Source organism: Giraffa tippelskirchi, chromosome 3 (assembly GCF_054371585.1).
Source record: "Giraffa tippelskirchi isolate mGirTip1 chromosome 3, T2T-mGirTip1v1.2.pri, whole genome shotgun sequence".
NCBI classification, from domain to species: domain Eukaryota; kingdom Metazoa; phylum Chordata; class Mammalia; order Artiodactyla; family Giraffidae; genus Giraffa; species Giraffa tippelskirchi.
The window spans coordinates 28,524,964-28,543,874 of record NC_137277.1 but is presented as its reverse complement, the minus strand read 5'-3'; the positions used below and the strand labels follow the sequence as shown (position 1 = coordinate 28,543,874).

Here is an 18,911-nt window from a genome sequence, read left to right as displayed (position 1 = left end):
GCTGACACATAACCGTCTGCCAGAGAGCTGAGAGCTAGGCTGGGAAGGAAGGCCTATGAGGGTTATCACAGGAATGACTTTGGGGACCTTGGGGCCCAGAGACCCTGATTCAAATTGCAGCTCTGCTGCAGACTCCCCGAGATCCTGGGAAGGACCCTCCCTGTAAAAAAGGAGCAGCAGTGCTCTCGTGGGGTCAAGTGTCGTGGGTGCTGCAGAGCTTTGTGGGGCCTAGGGAGGGGAGAGGAGGAGGTCTGTGAGTGCTGATGTCACTACTGGCCTCTGCCTCTCACCTGAGATGGCAGGTCTAGGGGTCCCCAGCCCCCCACCCCAGCAGGGGCCAAGGTCTGTGAGTGGGACGCTTGCCTGAGGCCGTGCATCCTGGGGCAGGCCCTGCCTGGCGCTTCCTCTTCCCCAGGCCAGTTCCCCTTTGTCCGGGAAGTGGGCCTTAGGATGGTGGTGGGGAGGGGGTGCCGGAGAGGTTAAATGTCCTGGGCTGATGGGGGGGTGGGGGTCTGTGGGAAGGCCAGACCCAGTGGGGACAGTCTGCTCTACAGATGAGGCTGGTGCGGCTGCTGTTTGGTGAGGAGCTGCAGGCAGGAAGGGGGCTGGCTGAGGGGAGGAACCAACCCCTCAAGGGCCGAGAGTCCAGGTTCTTCTGACTCATAGCCCAGACGTGGGTTCAAGTAACAGGAAAGCTGTGCAGGATAGAGACGTGCCAGGCACTGGGCAGGGTGCCTGCCCGAGGGTAAACCAAGCTAACAGGCCCAGGCGGCCAGAAGCCCAGCGCCTTAGTTAGGAGTGTGTTCCTTGTCTGGAGAGAAATGCAAGCAGAGCTGTACACACAAACATAAGGAGCTTCTGGGCAGGAGATGCAGGGAAACTTCCGGGGCAAACTGTGATCAAGGGATCAGTGGATGCAAAGAGATCAACATCAGCTAGCGACAGAGACCCAGAGATCAGCTGAGATGTCTCGTCCTTGGGGCAGGGCCCAGGCCAGCAGATGCCCACAACAGGAAGGGCCTGGCCAAGTGGCCTTGGCAGGCCAGCATCTTTCTGGTACCACAGAAAGGGGGCCCTCATCTCCCAAGAGTGGGTGCTCACAGGTGCCGACTGCTTTGGCAGGTGGTTGCAGGGCCAGGGAGGGTTGTGGAGAGGGGCTCCAGGATCGGGGGCCCGAAGTGGGGGCCCAGACGCTTCACTTCCACTCTCCACAGCTGGCCTCAGTCCCATTTCAGCGTGACCCTGAGCCGAGACTGACTGGCACTGGAAAGTTGTGAGAGCAGGTCCAGTGTGGAGGAATTGCTCCTGTGCCCAGGAGGGTTCAAGACCTTTGGGTCTGGTGGCCTGGCCCTGGCCTGGCTGGCAAACCCACCATTTCTCAGCAGTGCTATGCAGCCTGTCCCTCCAGCCACCGGGCCCAAACCTTTGTTCCCGTGGTAGCTGTGTTGGGCCCAGGGGTTTGACCCTGACTTCAGGAAGGACAGGAGCAGAAGTCTGGGGTAGAAGTGTCGGGGGAGATGCTGGGCTGGGCCAGGCAGTCGGCCAGGGTGGAGCTGGGGCGCCACAGAGCAGAAATCCCCAGTCTCTGACCCTGAGAACAGCCCAGCTCTGACTGCTGCTGGCTGGCACGCAGACACGGGCATCAGGCATTGGTGCCCGCTATACCAGAGCCAGCTTCCAGCCCCACCCAGCCCTCAGGGTGACACTGGGCACTCTCCCCGCCCCCTCCCTTGGGTCACAGTGTGTCTCCAGTCTCAGTGGGCCTGGCCCTGAGGGGACTGTGAGAGTACAACAGAGGAAGAAGCTACACTTGAGAGGGGCTAGGGGTCCAGAGAGAGGACAGGAAGGACTGGAAGTCCAGGAGGGGTGAAAAGTTTTGCATCCAGGTTGGTGCCAACCTGCTGAGGGTTGGCTCCTCTCCCTGCGCAGACCCCTACATCCCACCCTGAAAACTGCACAGCATCCTGCCTAGGCCACTGCACACCAGCACCTGCAAAGACCCCCTCCTCCTCTGGAGCCACCTTTCTAATGCCACCTTTGATACCTCCCCCTGACTGTCCTGACCGAAGACCCACCTGCCCAGGGGCTCCCGATGCACCAGACCCCATGCCAGCCCATCCCACCTCACGGTGAGGAATCCAGTCAGGCCCCACCAGCCCCACAGTCCCTCCTAAGGCCACTAGGCCTGGTCATCTCCTACCTTCCAGGGGACTATGGATCTGTACTCCTAATGGACACCCCAGAGATTCCTCCCCGCCCCCAGAAGACTCCCTGTCCAGGTTCTGTGCAAATGTGGGGCAGCCTTGGACATAGCCAGGTTTGCAACTCTAGGGAGCCCCTGATTATTTGATAACAGCAAGCATTTTGTTGAAAACTGATTTGTGTAACACCGAGCCTCAAAAGCCACTGGGAGGAAAGTATTGGACAAGAGTGGTATCATCTGTTGAGAAGCATCTTAACTGGAAAGGGAGGGTGTGTGTGTGGGGGACATGGCCAAGGACTCAGGGAGGCAGACTCTCACCTGAGCCCCCGGCCCACCCATCAGCCTCCCCAGCCTCAGCCTCTCTTATCAGAGGTGTGAACACTGGCTGCCCACGCTCCATCCCCTGTCAAGTATCTTTGCTTACCTGGTGGGGGGTGGGGGGGAACGGTCAGTGGGCCTGGGCTTGCTGTGACCCCTCCTTCCCTTTCTCGCACAGATGTCTCCTGGGACAACCCCTGGTTTGCTACCGAGCCAGCAGCTGGCTGCTGCAGAGTGTGATGACCTGGGCACCCTGCTGAGGGCACAGCCTCCCTGATGTCTACACACCTGTCCATCCCTTCATCCTCTGCATCCCAGATAAGGTTTCTAACGCCACCTTTGATACCTCGGCCAAGAAAAGCCCTTGGCGCTGGCCCAAGCCTAGGAAGGGAAGCAGCAGCAAGGGTCCCAAGCTGATGGAGTCCTCGCTCGGCTCTGTACCTACAGCTCTGACTGAGTCCCAGTCACCTTGCTTCTGAATCTGCTTCCTCTTTTGCGCAACGCCTGTTGTTCAGTCACTCAGTCGTGTCCGGCTCTTTGTGACCCCATGGACTGCAGCATGCCAGGCCTCCCTGTCCATCACCAATTCCTGGAGCTTGCTCAAACTCATGTCCATTGAGTCAGTGATGCCATCCAACCATCTCATCCTCTGTCGTCCCCTTCTTCTCCCGCCTTCAATCTTTCTCAGCATCAGGGTCTTTTCCAATGAGTCAGTTCTTTGGCATCAGGTGGCCAAAGGATTGGAGTTTCAGCTTCAGCATCATTCCTTCCAATGAATATTCAGGACTGATTTCCTTTAGGATTGACTGGTTGGATCTCTGTTGTCCAAGGGACTCTCAAGAGTCTTCTCCAACACTTCGAAAGCATCAATTCTTTAGCGCTTAGCCTTCTTTATGGTCCAACTCTCACATCCATACATGACTATGTAAAAACCATAGCTTTGATATTGCGCAACGGAGACGTATTCAATTATCCATCCACTCCACAAGCTGCCACCAGTGCTCAGGCAACCAAGACACGGGGCTGGCCCAGCCCCGGTGTTCGTGGCGTCGGGCTGGGGGGAGAGGCGAGCACTGGCTGGAGCTGCCACAGTAATCAACGTGCAAAAGCGAACAGTGGTGAGCGCTGAGAGCAGGCAGGCGGCCGAGCCCCGCGGATCGCGTCCCGGCGGAGCCCAGCGGGATCGCCCCTCCCCGCCGGCAAGGTGCCGGGGCGGCCACTCAGAGGCCCATTTTCCCGCGTCACGCGGAGACCTGCCTTCTTGGGCTTAAGGACCTTCCAGGTCCCTCCTCGGTTTGTCTAATAAACTTTTGGGAGGCGAGGGTCTCAAAAGGCACGAGGGAGCATCTGTCGACCCGAGGCAGGGAGCTGCTGGCCCCACGGGGACTCTCGGAAGCACGACCGGACCCCGCCCCTCGGCGGCCTCAGGATCCAGTCACACGCTCCAGCTGGCAGCGCGGTGGTCGGCACCCTGGTTTCAGGGCCACCCTCGGGTCCGGCGGGGCCGGGTCTGAGCGGACACACATTCCCCGGCGATGGCCTGGGTCCCGCACCACCAGCTACACTCCCTCGGGGGTCCTCGCGCCGACCGCCCCTCAGACGGACCGGACGGCTGAGCCCCGCCTCCTACCGCGCCGCTCCTACTGCGCCTGCGCACCGCCGCCTTGTGCGCGCTTCCCCGAAGCTCCCGCTTCCATGAAGCGTGTCCCGTGCGCCATTCCGTCGTCTCCAGGGCAACCCGGCGCCTCCTAGCAACTGCGCGGCCCGGCTATGGCGGCCGCGGGCCCCAGCGTCTTCCTGCTGATGGTCAACGGGCAGGTGGAGAGCGCACAGGTGAGCTGTCGTGAGTCCTCCAGGGTCGAACCTCGGGGGAGGGAGCCAGCGTGACAGGCTTGGCGAGAGGTCGCGCGGACCTTCCGCCACGAAGTGCGGTGGGGAAACAGGCCTGGAGGGTTGAGCCAGGCCGAGGCCACAGTCGACCGAGCCCGCGTGAAGACTCGGGCAGGGGCCTCCATCCACCCCGCGACCCTCAGCTCCTCCGGCGCGGGTTGGTCTGACACAGCGATGGTGGCAGCTGTCCTGACCCGGAGGGTGTGTCTGTCCGACGGAAGGGGACAGTGCTTTCCAGTCCCCTGCACGTCCTAAGAACCATTTGTAGCTACTGTAAGGCGTGATATATGCCAGTCTTCATGCCCAGCCCCGCTCAGCCAGTCCTCACAACAACCCTGTGAAGTAGGTATTATTTGCACCCCCATTTTACAGATGGGAAGTTGCCCAAAGGAAGTGGCAAAACGAATTTGAAACCTGGTCTGACGTCAAAGCTTTGCTGGACTTGCCTTTCCAGGCTGTTTTAAAAATATTATTCTTATATTGTGAGGACTAATCGAGGTGGTCTAGGTAAAGCCCTGTGGAGCCTCTTAGTGGGTATCTCCTGCCTTCCTGTTTCATCAGGGTCGCTGCCCCAGGCTCCCACCCTGTCCACCTCCCCCTTGGCCTGGTGCCCAAGGCCACCTTCCCCTCTTCTGCTTTATCCCAGCAGGGGCCTCAGCTGGGCTGGTTCACACATGCCTGTGTTCTCAGCAGCCCCTCATCCCCACTTTTCCTCCCTTCTGCTCGGGGCCGCTCTGCAGGCCATCAGCTCTCACCAAGCCTTGTGTCCTGGGAGCACCTGTCTTCTAGACCTTTCACTTCAGCACCATTCCTTAGACCCTCCTGTGGCCACCCTGTGCCAGGTGCTAGGGACACAGAAAGCCCATACACCTGTCCCTTGTTCACAGTCTAATGGAGTTGAGAGAAATAAACATGGTCAGTGCTGTGATGGAGCACCAGGGGCTGTGGAAGCTGGGATGTGGCTCCAACAGCCTGGAAGTCAGGGCAGGCTCCCCGAAGTGTCAGTTTTGAAGGGTGAGCAGGAATGCTCCAGGTGAAGGAATGAGAAGGGCATGTCGTACGATGTCAGAGCCTGAGCAAAAGCCTGGGGGCAGCAGTGGCCCTGGACTTTCCCACATCTTGGCACAGACCCTCCAATGAACTCCATATCCACGCCCCCTGCTGTCTCAGCCCCCTCTCCCCAGGTGCCTCATGTTCAGTGTTGCTGGTGGCTGCACCTGCCTGGCCAACAAGTGGTCACAGCATGAGTGCCTGTGAGCAGAAGCTGTGTGTGCTTATTTCCACAGTTTCCTGAGTATGATGACCTCTACTGCAAGTACTGTTTCGTGTATGGCCAGGACTGGGCCCCCACAGCGGTAAGCTAGGCCCTACGGCTCACAGCTTTTGTGACTGGAGGGGTTTCTGAAGGCTCCATCGCACCCTTTCCCCTCCCAGTTCAGAACCAGTTAAGAGTTCAGGAGTGGCACACATGTGAATTTGTTCCTGGTGAGGCCAGGGCAGAGAATGCAGAGATCCCTGATCCACCCCTAAGGCTGTGGTCACTCCTGGGCCCTGCCCTGCAGCGAACAAAGCTAGACCAGCCCAGCCTTGCTGGGGCCACATGCCTGAGAGGGAGACAGACTCGGGGCAGTAAACACTCCAGGCTGTTGGCTAGTAGCAGTGCTGAGGGGAAAGTGAAGGCAGGAAGGGGGGGTGATGAGAGGCCAGGAAAGGCCTCCTTAAGAAGGTAACTGAGCATAGAGCTGAAGGAAGCGGGGGCATGGGCCAAGTGGAAGGCTGTAGAATAAACTAGCCAGGCAGAAAGATGGGAGAGGGCAACAGCCTGCTGGACCGTCCCTCCTCTGTAGGAGGTGCAGGTGGAGCTTGGGCACCAGGAGAGGGGAGGGGCCTCAAGGTTTCAGGCCCTAATAGATAGAAACCCTCAAAGACCTAGGAGCCGCTCCATGACATCTTAGGTCCCTTTGCGGCAGAAGATGGTGATGAAAACAGCTCTTAGCTGCCACCTCAGAGGTGAGGTGGGAGGGCGTGGCAGCCTGGAGTTGGGACACTGGCCATCTCTGTCATTGTCCTTGCAGGGGCTGGAGGAGGGCATCTCACAGATCACCTCCAAGAGCCAAGATGCAAGGCAGGCGCTGGTGTGGAACTTCCCCATCGATGTTACCTTTAAGAGCACCAACCCCTATGGCTGTGAGTCTGCAGGCCTCGTCCTGCCCATCCCTGGGGCCCTCTACCAGCCTTGTCAGGTGCTCTCAGACACCTGGCTGTTTTCCCCTCCTTCCCACTTATTTGTGTGCACTTGACCTTTCTGAGGTTCCGAGGAAGTTGGTGAGGCCCAGCCTGAAACCTTGGGCAGCGACTACCTGTGAAGGGCAGAGCCTGGTATCTGGGGCTCAGCAGTCTGGCCCCTCAATGGCTCTCCCCGGTCCATCACCGCTGTGTTCCCGCCAGACCCAAATCCCCTGCTCCTCCTCCAAGACCCTGCCCTGGGCCAGGGGTAGGCCCTTGTCCTACCTCTGACCTCCCAAAGTCCTCCTTGCCAGTGTCTGCAGGGTTTGTTTTCCACTGTACCTGGTTGTCAGTGATCACTCTCACTTAATGAGTGCTAGCTGCATGCAAAGCCTGGCTCGCTCCACAGGGCTGTGCGTGCTTTCCACACATGGGCTTGGCCAAGCTGTGAGATACTATTTAGAAGGCAGGCTTCTCTCCACCTCTTCTCCTGTTTAGGAAACCAAGACTCAAAACAGTGGCATCATTTGCCTTCAGCTTCACCTCGAGTAGCTGAGCACAGATCTGATTTCACAGTCCAGGCCTTCACGCTGCATGCGGCTGGCTCCCAGGCTTAGTGGGTGTGGAGGGCCTGGGGTCGCAGGTCTAGAGCAGAGGGTGCCCGGTAGCCCTCTTGGGCAGGACAGCCATCCTGCTGTCCATGAGTAAGAAACTCCCATTGGCTTCCTGGAAGATGGCACTAGGTAACGTATCAATCTCCTGCTGCCGAGGACAGGTGAATCAAGTACTTAAAAGCAAAACCAGAAAACAACTACCTGAAGGCATCAGACAGGCAGCAGACCGTAGAACTTTAGCTGCCAAGCTCCAGGAGCAAAGCAGGGCTCCAGGGAGGCCCTGCCCCCTCTCCCCCCGGGAGCATTTGCCGATTCTGGCAGAGGTGGTGGAGATGCCCGTCGAGACTTTTGTCGGCCAGATACCAAGCTGTAATTATACAGCACAGTGAGGAGGGCACTAGGACAGACAGATCCATACCGAGCCCCAGGCAGAATTGAACCTGTGCAGACAGCTGGTTCATGACAAGGGGCAGCACAGGAGGGGAAAGGAGATTTGAGAGTGGTCTGAGTGACCAAGAAACAGGACAAGGCCTCAGGTTTATTTTAGGAAGAACAGTTACAATTAAGGAAAATGCAAATTAAAGCTAAAGTGAGGGGCTTCCCTGGTGGCTCACTAGTAGAGAATCCATTTGCCAGTGCAGGAGACATGGGTTCCATCCCTGGTGCAGAAAGATCCCACATGCTGCACCGCAACTACTGACCCCAGGAACCACAACTTCTAAAGCCCTAGAGCCTGTGCTCTGCAATAAGAGAAGCCACCGCAATGAAAAGACCTGCACATCACAACAAAGAATAGCCCTTGCTCACCACAACTAGAGAAAAGCTCACACAGTGATGAAGACCCAGCACAGTCAAAAATAAATACAATCATATAAAAAAAAAAAGCTGAGGTGAGTGGCCACAATGCAGGCACCAGAACAGGCCAATCAGGAAGCTTGAGGATGCCAAGTTGTGGTGAAGGGTGCCAAGCATTGGCTCAGGGAACAAGGCCGGAGTGGGTGCTGTGCCCCAGGGAAGCAGCTGGGGGGACATGTGCCGAGCCCCTGCTTGACTGTGCACCACAGACACGCTAGATGGGACCAAGTCGAGCAGACCCTGTAGGTGACATGGTTTGGTTGCATCTTGTGAGCACTGAGTCCAAGAAGCTGAAAGCAGAAATCTATGCACTGTTCTATTCCCATGGTACAAAGTTCAGAACACAGGCAGAACTGAAGGCCTGGGCTGGGAACACGTGCTTTGGTGCTGAAACCTTAGGAAAAGCAGTGACAATCTCTGAACGGCCCACCCCCGCCCCAGGAGCTCTTCTGTGTGTTGACCGCGCCCCATGTCCTACCTCCACCAGAGGGGCCCAGAGCAGAGGGAGTTCTCTTCTGGGCCTCCAGGGGGCAGGACTGCCCGCTGGGAATACTGGGAACTGTTAGGATTCCAAAGGAAGGTCGTGCAGGCCTCTGCTTCCCCTGTCCTCCTGGACCGGACCGCACACCACCCCTCCCAGAACCCGCCCCGCTGGCCCGAGTCTGACACCTCCTCAGAAAAGGAGGTGCCAAGACAGGACCCCACCCAATCACACCTGGATGCCTGCCGACTTCCTGGGTCTGTGGACAGCGGAATCAGACAGCATCCCGGGCGGGGCATCGGCCAGTACCGACCAGCTGCCAGGCTCTGCCCCCCTCTGCCCACTTCTTGAATTCTGGGTTGGCAGAAGCCCCTGGTGTGGGGTGGGGGGTCCCCACATCCACCCCGTACTCCGTCAGCCCCCACACCTGGGGGCTTCGAGGACCATGGCCCTGCTCTCCACCCTGCTCCTCCCAGGGTTCCCCGTGGGTTGACCCCTGCCTTGTCCTTCAAAGGGCCGCAGATTGTGCTCAGCGTGTACGGGCCGGATGTGTTCGGAAACGACGTGGTCCGAGGGTACGGGGCAGTGCACGTGCCCCTCTCACCTGGCCGGTAGGTCCTCCCTCCGACATGCCCCCTGGGCTGCTGGCTGTGCAGCTTTGGGAGGTGGGCACCCTCTTCAGAGCTCCTATCCAAAGGAACCCACCTGGAGGTGGGGAGTGGATGGGGCCTCGCAGGGGTCAGGGTGCAGCCCCATCTGGGAGGAGGCAAGGGTGGGGGTGTCCTGGGCTTCGAGAGGCCCCAGGGGTTGGAGTTGAGACACTCATTCCTTCTTTGCTTCCCAAGAGCCCACACTGCTGCCGCCTTTGTGCGCAGCTCTGCTGGCCTGAGGACATGTCAGACACGTGTGAGCAGGGCCCCCAGTAGTGGACAGGGGTGGAGAGTTGCGGCTCTGTTTTATCAAGCCCAGTGACAGATGTAGACACAGTGCAGACAGGACGTTCTGGGCACAGGGGGGCCAGGTGGGCCCTAAGGAGTAGGACTAGGTCAGAGGGGGCGGAGGGAGGAGGCACAGCGGGCAGCCGAGGGGTGTTGGGACAGGACCTGCTCGCTGATCACAGCGGGTGGGACCCTGGGGGCTGCCATGGGCTTCCTAGAGGAGATATCCAGGCTGGGCCTGGAGGATGGCAGCACAGGGGGACATTTGGGGAAAGGCAAGATCCTATGAGGGTGCAGCTGAGCCGGGGTTGGTGTCTGTAACCCTCACATCCTCTGGCCCTTGAAAACAGGCAGGACTCTTGGGGACTTGGCCCTGGAGGGGGCCTCGGCTCTGACCTCTGGGCACTCCAGCTCACCCCTCACTGGAGGCTCAGAAAGTTCCAGCACTTTCCCTTGATTCAGCACAGCTGTGAAAACATTTGTTTCAGGCACAAAAAGACCATCCCCATGTTTGTCCCAGAATCTACATCTAAACTGCAGAAGTTTACCAGGTGAGTAGACACCTATCCCCCCTGTCCCCGGGGCACCCCTCCTGGCCTCGGTGGTCGGGAGGAGGGCTGTCACATCCCCCTACCCCCCCTTGTCATGCTGGACACCTTTGCACGAGGGACCTCTGCCAGGAGGTGACATCTGAGCAGGGCCTAGAGCCAAGGGTGGGGCCATCGTGGCAGAGCCCAGAGAAGGTCACTGGCACAGGGAGTAGGTAGTGGACTTGGCAGCGGAGCCAGTGAGGGCCGGACACCGGGTCTGGGTGAGCCCAGCCGAGGCCTCTGGCCCCTTCCCTCATCCGAACAGGAGCTGGAGGGTGGCTGGGCCTGGCTGGCTGTCGGGGGTAGGGATGGAAAATGGTCAGCTCAGCTGCCGGGTGGGCGGGCAGGACGAGGGGAACGTGGCCGGAGCCTTGCTGGCTGGAGGAAGCTTCCTGAGCTCTGAGGCCTGGGGAGCATGGCTGGGTGCTTGCTGCCCCTGGGAGCTCCTCTGGAAGCCACTGTGATGGGGCCAGTGTCAGCTGGAGGTGACATCACCACCCACGGGGCAGTTGTGGGGTGTGGAGGGCCTTGTGGGTCCACACATCCTGGCCATGTCCACACTGCTCAGGGGAGAACTGTGGGCCCCCGTGTGCCGTCTCCCTGAGGAAGCGGCTTCTGGCTGGGGAAGACCTCACTGCTGACCAGGTGATAGCAGAGGTGTCTCCTGCTCTTCTTGGGGTTGGGGGGGCACTCTTGCCCCGGCTGGACTGTGTGAGCTTGGATGATGGAATCCCAGGGCAGCAGCTGGATCGACAGACCTCAGCAGGCCAGGGCCCCTGGGAGGCTGCTGAGAAGCTGGCCGAGCAGCCCCTCCACACACCCCCTCTCTGGGTGCTCTGCTCCCGGGCACCCTTCCTCAGCCTGCTGCCTAGCCACTCCCCTGCAGCCGCTTCCTGTGGCCACTGTGACCAGTTACCATGGATGTGGTGGCTTAAAACCAAAGACATTAAGTTCTCTCAACAGGACCTGGTATCTCTGGGGCCATCACTCAGCCCCTCCAATCTGATGCTCAAGGGTTTCCCCAAGATGCCACCACATGGGCGACTCAGGCACGTCTCTGCCCCGAGGAGCCGGTGGCGCTCCTGCAGCAGCGTCTGTGCTTGGCACATGCCGGCCCGCGGGGCTGCTTCCCCAGCTCGGTCCTCAGCGCAGCCTGGGAGGCAGGTACAGGTGGAGCCGTGCTCCTCTGACGGGGAAACTGAGGCGCAGTCAGTGAGGCTCCTCCCTACCCACCATGGCCCACATCCCTCCGTGCCTGTGTGGGTGCAAAGGAGCCAGGCCAGTGCCACCTCCCTGCCGTTGGGAACAAGGTGGGAGGACACTCTGCCCAGGCGGGAGGCACAGACATCTTGGCCAGAGCCCTGTCAGGTAGGGCCCGTGATCACATCCCCGGGACACTTGAGAACACTAGTGCCCAGAGAGAGTCAGGAAGTGACTTGTCTCGGGTCCTGCTCTACTAGGACAGCGGAGAGCCCGGATCTTGTCCCTCTGCCCACCCCCAAGGATGGCTGCTGGACTCTGGGGTGAGGCTCCCTGGGTTCAGGCTGTGCGCCCTCCCAGCCCTAGTCCCCCCTCCGCTTTCGTCCACAGTGACCGTACCCATGGAGAGCAATGGGTAACCTGGCGTCCAGCGGAGGAGGGTGGCATGGGGAGGCTCTGCCCCTGGGAAAGAGCTGGAGGGAGAGCCCATGCCATGTCTGTGGGACCCCAAGCCCCCTTGCTCATCCGCTCCCCTGTCTTCCCAGCTGGTTCATGGGACGGCGGCCCGAGTACACAGACCCCAAAGTGGTGGCTCAGGGGGAAGGCCGTGAAGGTAAAGGTTCACCCCTTGCCCTGGGCAGGGTGGGCCCCCAGGAGTCAGATGGGTGGAGCAGGGCCCAGCTCTGAGGGGTTGCCACTTCCATCTCCCCGTCCCCAGGGCAGCCCCTTCTCCCAGGGAGGAATGCAGGCTGGGCAGTGTCGCCCCCACTTGCCAGGAGGGAACAGTGAGGCTGCTGATTCCCAAAGCAGCCTGGATCTGTCTCTGACCCAGCTCGGCTGACTCTGTCCTTCTGTCCCCAGTGACCCGTGTCCGCTCCCAGGGCTTCGTCACTCTCCTCTTCAATGTGGTGACCAAGGACATGAGGAAGCTGGGCTATGACACCGGGCCTCCGGACACACAGGGCATCTCGGGGCCCAGCCCGCCCCAGGGCCTCCCCCGGTGAAGGCACCAGCCCTCTGCCCAGCGGTCGTATAATAAAGTGTAACCTTTTCACAGAACCCGGGTTGGGGCTGCGCTGACCTCTGCAGCACATCCCCTAGGAGCAGGGCCCAGGCCTTACCTCAGAGGGCACTGCTCATGGACGCTGCTGCACTAGGACGGCCACCAGCACGAGCTTGGACTCAACACTGATCTCACGGCTGCGTGCCCCTCACACCTCGACACGCTTGGCCCTAAAACCTGCCTGCTCAGTGCCTGGCATGTGTCAAACTGACCATGCTCCATGGTCTCAGTTCCATGGATGCCCGCCATCCTTGGACAGGGGACGGGCTGAGAGCCTCCCCAGGTGGGTGGTGTCACAGGGGGAGAACCAACTTGCCATCGGCCAATGCTGGGCCACCCGAACGCGTGCCGGCAGCTTCAGGGGAGCCCTCTGGGCAGGTCACATGGCTCGCCCAGTGTTCTCTCCTTGGCAGCATTTGAGGGGAGCCCCTGGCCTGACATTCCCCCAGTTCCTCCGTAAACCAGAAGCTTATGCTGCTCGGCTACTCCCCCTGCCCCAACTCATTGTGCCCTCTGGAACAGGCAGCAGGATGCTGGCCTTCTGTGCACAAGGAGTCCTCCCCTGCTCCAGTCTCTGCTCCGCGGGTGCATCCCCCAAGGCCCCCAGCCCAGCTCTCACGACACCCCTGGCTGTCAGACCACCCCGTGGCCACCAGACTCCAGCCGCCCTTGACGCAACCCCATCCACCTGGACGGTCCCTCCCTGACATGGCCTCTCTCTCAGCCCCTCCCTTATAATGACCTTGACCTGTACCCCCAGGAGCTCCCCAGTCCACTCCCCCGACACTCAGGCTCATGCAGGCACCGGGACCAGCTCAGTGGCCAAGCTGGGTCCGAGTGGGAACTGGCTCCTGAGCCGGCCCCTTGCAGTGTCTTGGGATTGATGAGGGTGGAGGCAGGGGAAGGACACAGGCAGAAACCGCATCATGATACAAATGATAAATTATATTTATACAGTAAATAAGTATCAATAGTCAATACGAGTTCGAAACCAGCCACCTGCCCCTGGACTGAGAACAGCTGGGCGACACCCCCACCATGGCACCTGGTAGGAGGGCGCTTGATGGCACACATCCCACATTCTGGCAGTGCCAGTGGCTTCATGATCAGTGCAATGGGCAATGGGAAGAGGTGCCCAGGGACGGGTCTGAGCAGGGGCGGGAACTGAGGCTGCCTGGGCCTCGGAGGCCCATGTCACATCAGGAAGGGCTCTTAACTGATGAGGAATCGCTGGCCCCATCACCCAGTAGTGTGGTCCTGCCACCTGCACAGGCGTCAGCTCACCCCTCCCTGGAGGACCATCTTGCCCCGAGCCTATCCTCCCCTGGGCTGCTGGGAGAGGAGAGCCAGACCGGCCTTCCTGATGACTCTGGAGCCCACAGTCCAGCCCAGCTCTCTGGGCTGGAGGTGGCCCCCGAGAGGAGCAGGGTGAGCTCTCCAGGCTGTTCTGTCAGCCTCCCGTGCCCAGCACTGCAAGCAGAGGGACCTGGTGTTAACTGCCCTTGGTTCTGGAGGTGAGACGTCCACTGTGGAAATGGAGACTGACGTGCGCACCAGGCCAGCTGACCAGACATGGGACTCAGGGCCAATGTCCCTTCTCTGGGGAGGAGTGAGTCTCTTCTGATCTTTGTGACTTAATACTTTAATAGTGGTGGGTGGGGCAAAGGAAGCAGGGGAGAGGGAGGTAAGATTAGTGCATGTTTAATATCTTTTCTGTATGAGTGATTTTTGTTCCTCTCCAAAGAAAGAGATGGTTATTTCTACATTGCAACATGTGTCAGAGGGCAGGTTAGTGTGTGGGAGCCAGGCCTGAGCCTCAGTCCATAAGCCTAGGGCTGCCCCAGGAGCCAGAGTGGGGCCCCACTGCCCCCCGACAAGCTGCCAGCACTGTCCCCACCTCTGCCCTGAAGGTGGAGTTAAGGGGGAGGTCACAGAGATAGGGTTCCATCCCATGTTTCCAATGTAAATACAAGTCTTGTTAACTGTGCATGCCTTCAGTCACAGAAGTTAGCTGATAAAACCTGGTGAGTCACATTCATATGTTAGATTTTGTCTTTAACTTTCTTCATGTTGGTACATAAGAAAAATAGCCTCTCTCTTAGGATCCAGCCAGAAAGGCTGCAAGTCAGTTTGGTAATTTACCAAAAAAGGGAGTTAAAGGAAAAGGCAACTGGAGGCTATGATTTTTTGTTACTATTGTAGGTTTTTCTTTTTTTTTAAATAAACATCATCTTTTATGTGTAATCAAATTCCCATATTTTTCCTATAAAGAATTTGCTTTAGTTTTTCCATAAGGCATTTTTTTGTCTCTTCGTATTTAAATTTTCTTACAGAGTTAAAACCATAAATAAGAGAATTTAAACCACTAACATGACACTGCCAATATCTTAATTCAGCCAGACCTGGTAAATTCTATCAAAACTAGACAGTTAAATAAGAACCACGTTATAAAAATATTAGCCAAAAAAAGACTATTCAATAATTCTGCAAACTCAAATATGAAACTGTACTAAACAAAATCTGTGCAAACGCATACAAGCATGGAGCACGTGGCAGGGCTACACTCAGGTTAGTTTAAAGCTTCTCTAGTGGATTTAATTCAAGAGTTGTTCCACGGTGGTGGCGTTCACTTTGAACTCAACACGCGAGTCAAAGAAAAGTAAAACACGCACAACCGCGTCCCCAAAAGGTCAGTGTCTGAGGGTGCCAGCACTCCATCCGGTCCATGCCTGGGGCTGCCTGGGTGTCCCCGGGGCTGGGGGTGGGGGCCGGGTCCTGGGCGAGGGTGTCCCAGAGACCCTAGGCTGAGGCTGGACTGGCACTGCACACAGCTGCCGCCTTGGCCAAGCCCCCGAGAGCTGGCGGATCCCCACGGAGGCAGCGGAATGGCCAGGCTGGGTCAGGGGGCCCCCACACGACACGGGCCTGGGGACCCGCATGCTGTGTGATGCCTCTGTCTGCCGCCACCACTCGCCCCTCAGACTGAGGCCCGGGACCACAGACACACCCTCTGCTCAGGAAGCTGGATGGGACGCCCTGACACCCACCCACCCCTGCTCCCCGACCCCTTCCACAAGCAACAGTCCCTGCTCGGTGTCCTCGGCACGGATGCTCTGCACGGGTCCCGGCCGGGCACTAGAGGAGGAACGGGTTGGTTGTGCCGGTGGCCTGAGATGCCGACGGGGGTACGCCCAGGCTGCCCACCATGTTCATCGCAGCAGGGCCCAGCGGCGGCAGTGAGGAGCTGCTGGCCCCCAGGGCTGGGTGGGAGGCCGTGGAGGTCATGGAGGCCACGGCCACAGGCTCCACGCCTGGGCTCGGCCCAAAGGACACACTGCCCCCTAGCACTGGGCTCCCCCGCAGCTGGTTCAGCGTCAGTGGCTGCGGCTGGTTCACCTGGAAGGGGTTGATGGGGGCCGAGGCTGCGGCAGTGGCACCTGGGGAGAGAGTGGGAGGGGCAGTGGCTGTGGTCAGAGCAGCAGCGACCCTGGGCCCGGGGGCTGGACTGCAACGCCAGGGAGGCCACCCAGGCAGCCCTGCCTCCGGGCGCAATGTCCAGAGGAGGAAACTCAGGCTGTGAGGAGCCAAGTGATGGGCCAGGCTTACGGGGCCCAGCGCCTACTCCAGGCTGGCACCTGGGCACCGTCAGCAGCAACCACAGGTGCGGGGGGGGGGGAGGCGGGACGAGCAGTGCAGCCTGAGAGCAGTCCCCATATGCTGCAGCCGGGGATCCTGACCTCAGGAAATCTTTGAGAAGTCCTGCAGTCAAGGAGAGACGCAGACCCCTATCCCCTCAGGAGCTCACAGCTGGGGATTCTGCACTTTTGCTAGAGGGTCTCAGAGCTCAGCCCTGCCAAGTCCTCAGGCCAAATGCCCTGAATGTGACCCGTTCCTGTTCTTGGAGAGCCCAAGGAAAACTTGGGGAAGGGCAGGGACTTCCTTAAGGAAGAGGGTTGCCTGGACTGGGGCCGAAGGGTAGGTCTGACCCTCCCACCTAGGGAGAAGCAAGACAGCCCGCTCGGTGGGCGGCAGGGTTGGTGAGCGGCTCAAGCAGCTGAGGGTGTGAGCACACAGGGGCTCGGGACTGGGGTGGAACATGGGGCCCTGGCCACCGACTCCAGGGCTGGGGCCTGTCCTGCAGCCTTGTGGAGCCCCTGAGGGTGGAGAGCCCACCAGCAGGAAGGATGGGCTTGGGACAGAGGGCAGAGTTCCAGCCCCAGAAGAGGCAGAACCGACAGCAGGGGCAAAGTGAGGGTCCCTGAAGCACGGCGCAGAGGGCCCAGGTACACTCACCCGAAGCGGGGGCAGCCAACCCTGGCTCCCCTGGCCCTCAGCACTGTCCCAAACTGGTGCCTACTAGAGGGTCACCCTGGCTGGGGGCACCAAGCCAGGGGCAGCTTCTGCTCAGTGGTCTCAACTGAGAGGAGGGGGTGTTTTCCAGCCCCTCACAAGGCCCCCAAGAGGCACCAGGGCTGGCCCAGGATGCGGGCGCTCCAGAGCATGCTCCCCACCTGCCTATGGCCTGTGAGAAAAGTCCACCCAGGGTTGGAGGGGAGGTCAGCGCCCACAGCCCTGCCCCAGAGCCACTCTCAAGAAGGGTGGGCAGCTGGGGGAACCCAGGAAGCCACATACCTGGTGCCAGGAAGGGGTTGAGGGCCTGTGCCGGTGGGGCTGGCCTGGTCACCAGCGAGTCCAGGTTGACCAGGGCTGCATTGGGGCCCAGGAAGGATTCTGGGGTTTTTCGGGCACCACTGGGCTTGCTCGAGGCGACAGTCAGGGGCTGAGACTCAAAGGGATCAGGGCTGGAGGTTCCATTGTTCTGGGCTGGTGGAGAGGCCGCCTTGGCTGCAAGACAAGGACACACATGGACTGGTGAGCTTGGAGGGTGGGGGCCCAGGACAGGTGCATCCCACCCTGCAGTGTCCAGATCCCAGATGTCCTCAGACGCTGCCTCGCTGGGGACGTGTACGGCTCCCCCAGAGGATAGGACGTTCATGGCAGAGCTTTCCCAATAGCCCCAAAGTGGAGCCGTCGGGAGCCACAGGACAGGGCTTGCATCACCAGACCTGAGTCCAGGGACAGAAGGCATGATAAGGGAGAGACCAACCGAGAGAATCAGGGACCAACAGTGCGGCACCGTCTCCACACACATGATGACGGCATTGTGGGTTGGTGGCTACGCGTGAGTAAATTACATCTTTTGGATGTTTTCATTTTCTAAAGTTTCTACAATGAACATGAATGTCTCAACAGTAAGAAAGCAAATGATTTTTAAAAATTCAGCCAATAGAGGGTGTGCTGAGACAGGCCAGCAGGACATGGATGCTCTGCCAAGATGTGAGAAGGCAATGTGGATGCAGGTTCCTAGAAATAGTGGTGTCTTTGCTCGTTGTCCCTACAGCCCCACGTCTAGGAGCCGGGTCTCGAGAAATACCGCACAGAGACACAAAACCTAGAAGTCAACCTGAAACGTCCTTCCCTAAGCGAAAGATTCAGTAACATCGCTGAGATACTACAAAGCTATTTCTAAAGGATTTTTAATGCTGAGAGAAAATGTTTTCAATCTGTTTTTCCAAAAAGTCATGGGGGCAGGATTGGACTCTCTCACGCCCGTGTGAGACAAAGGCCGTATGTAAAAGCTCAGGAAAGTACTGGAATGAAGCTTGGTGGCCACGAGCACATGGAAGAATTGGAAACGATTCTCATTTTCTTCCGTAAGCTTTTCCAAACTTTCTATTGATACAGTGGAACTCCTCTGGAGTCGGGGTAAACACTTCGCAGGCCCAGGGAAGCGTGTTCAGACTTCTCACTAGGTGCGGGGAGCAGGTATGGACAGTTAGGTTGTGCTTTGGCTGTGGAGGACACACAGAAGCTTGCTGCTTTCTTCATGTGGCAAAACAAGAGCCCAGGAAGCAACAGTTCTAAGATGCTTCTGGCCCCTCAAGCCGCAAGGCCTGGGGGTAGCGTGGGGTGCCAGGCTGCCCCTACCTTAGACCAGCCCAGCCTGGCTGCTGGGGGAGGCACAGGAAGCAGTGGGAAATGGGGAGGGGGGAGCCGAGAGGAGAGAGAAAGGAGAAAAGTTGCTCTGGCAGGAGGGGTGGCCCTGAGGATGCTCTGTCCCCAGCCCTGTGGGGTGTGTCAAGAGGGCATCCAGCCCCTCCCTCTGCCCTCTACCCTGACCCCTCCCAGCCTAGGGGCACACAGGGAGGAGTCAGGCCTCCTGCACAGTGGCTGATGGGCAGGGCGGGAGCTGCTTGTGTGTGCATATATCTGTGTGTGTGTGTGCACGCGCACAAGTGTGTATGTGTGTCTCTGTGTGTGCGCACATGTACGCACATGTATGCATGTGTATATGTGTGTCTGTGTGAGCATGTGTGTCTGGGTGTATGTATGTGCATGTATCTGTGTGTGCATGCCTCTGTGTGTGTGTCTGTGTCAAAGATGCCTGCCCATACAGAGACCTGAGTGGTCTAGAAAAGGGGGCACCTCTGCGGAGCTGGGAGGAAGGCAGATGGAGGTGGGGCAGGGGCCAT

At 59.0% G+C, this 18,911-nt stretch overlaps 2 protein-coding genes across 14 annotated transcripts in view; one reads left to right on the top strand and one right to left on the bottom strand.

Annotated features, from left to right (window-relative positions):
• Nucleotides 1–4,251: 4,251 nt before the first annotated feature.
• Nucleotides 4,252–12,374, top strand: B9D1 (B9 domain containing 1). 2 transcript variants are annotated; one of them, XM_081583618.1, is made up of 8 exons: nucleotides 4,252–4,354; nucleotides 5,698–5,766; nucleotides 6,487–6,598; nucleotides 9,102–9,198; nucleotides 10,014–10,076; nucleotides 11,576–11,638; nucleotides 11,861–11,928; nucleotides 12,177–12,374. In XM_081583618.1, the coding sequence occupies exons 1-8, from the start codon at nucleotides 4,292–4,294 to the stop codon at nucleotides 12,317–12,319; spliced, it is 678 nt and encodes a 225-aa protein (XP_081439744.1). In that variant the 5' UTR covers nucleotides 4,252–4,291; the 3' UTR covers nucleotides 12,320–12,374. The 2 variants fall into 2 exon arrangements, with proteins under 2 accessions (XP_081439744.1, XP_081439745.1); XM_081583619.1 differs by lacking the exon at nucleotides 11,576–11,638.
• A 928-nt stretch (nucleotides 12,375–13,302) lies between these two features.
• EPN2 (epsin 2) overlaps nucleotides 13,303–18,911 on the bottom strand; it is a 51,969-nt gene continuing 46,360 nt past the window's right edge. For 11 of the 12 annotated variants that reach the window (XM_081583603.1, XM_081583602.1, XM_081583606.1 and 8 more), the window contains 2 exons: nucleotides 17,011–17,223; nucleotides 13,303–15,815 (listed from right to left, as the gene is read on the bottom strand). In XM_081583603.1, coding sequence (XP_081439729.1) covers nucleotides 15,514–15,815; nucleotides 17,011–17,223 — 515 coding nt within the window. In that variant the 3' untranslated portion in view covers nucleotides 13,303–15,513. Of the gene's footprint in view, nucleotides 15,843–17,010; nucleotides 17,224–18,911 lie in introns of all 12 variants that reach the window. The other variant, XM_081583605.1, reaches the window with a different exon arrangement.

Coding starts and splice junctions, on each gene's coding strand:
- B9D1 (XM_081583618.1), top strand. CDS start 4,292: ATGGCGGCCGCGGGCCCCAGCGTCTTCCTGCTGATGGTCAACGGGCAG. Junction 6,599..9,101: donor GAGCACCAACCCCTATGGCT/GTGAGTCTGCAG, acceptor TGTCCTTCAAAG/GGCCGCAGATTGTGCTCAGC. Junction 11,929..12,176: donor TCAGGGGGAAGGCCGTGAAG/GTAAAGGTTCAC, acceptor TTCTGTCCCCAG/TGACCCGTGTCCGCTCCCAG.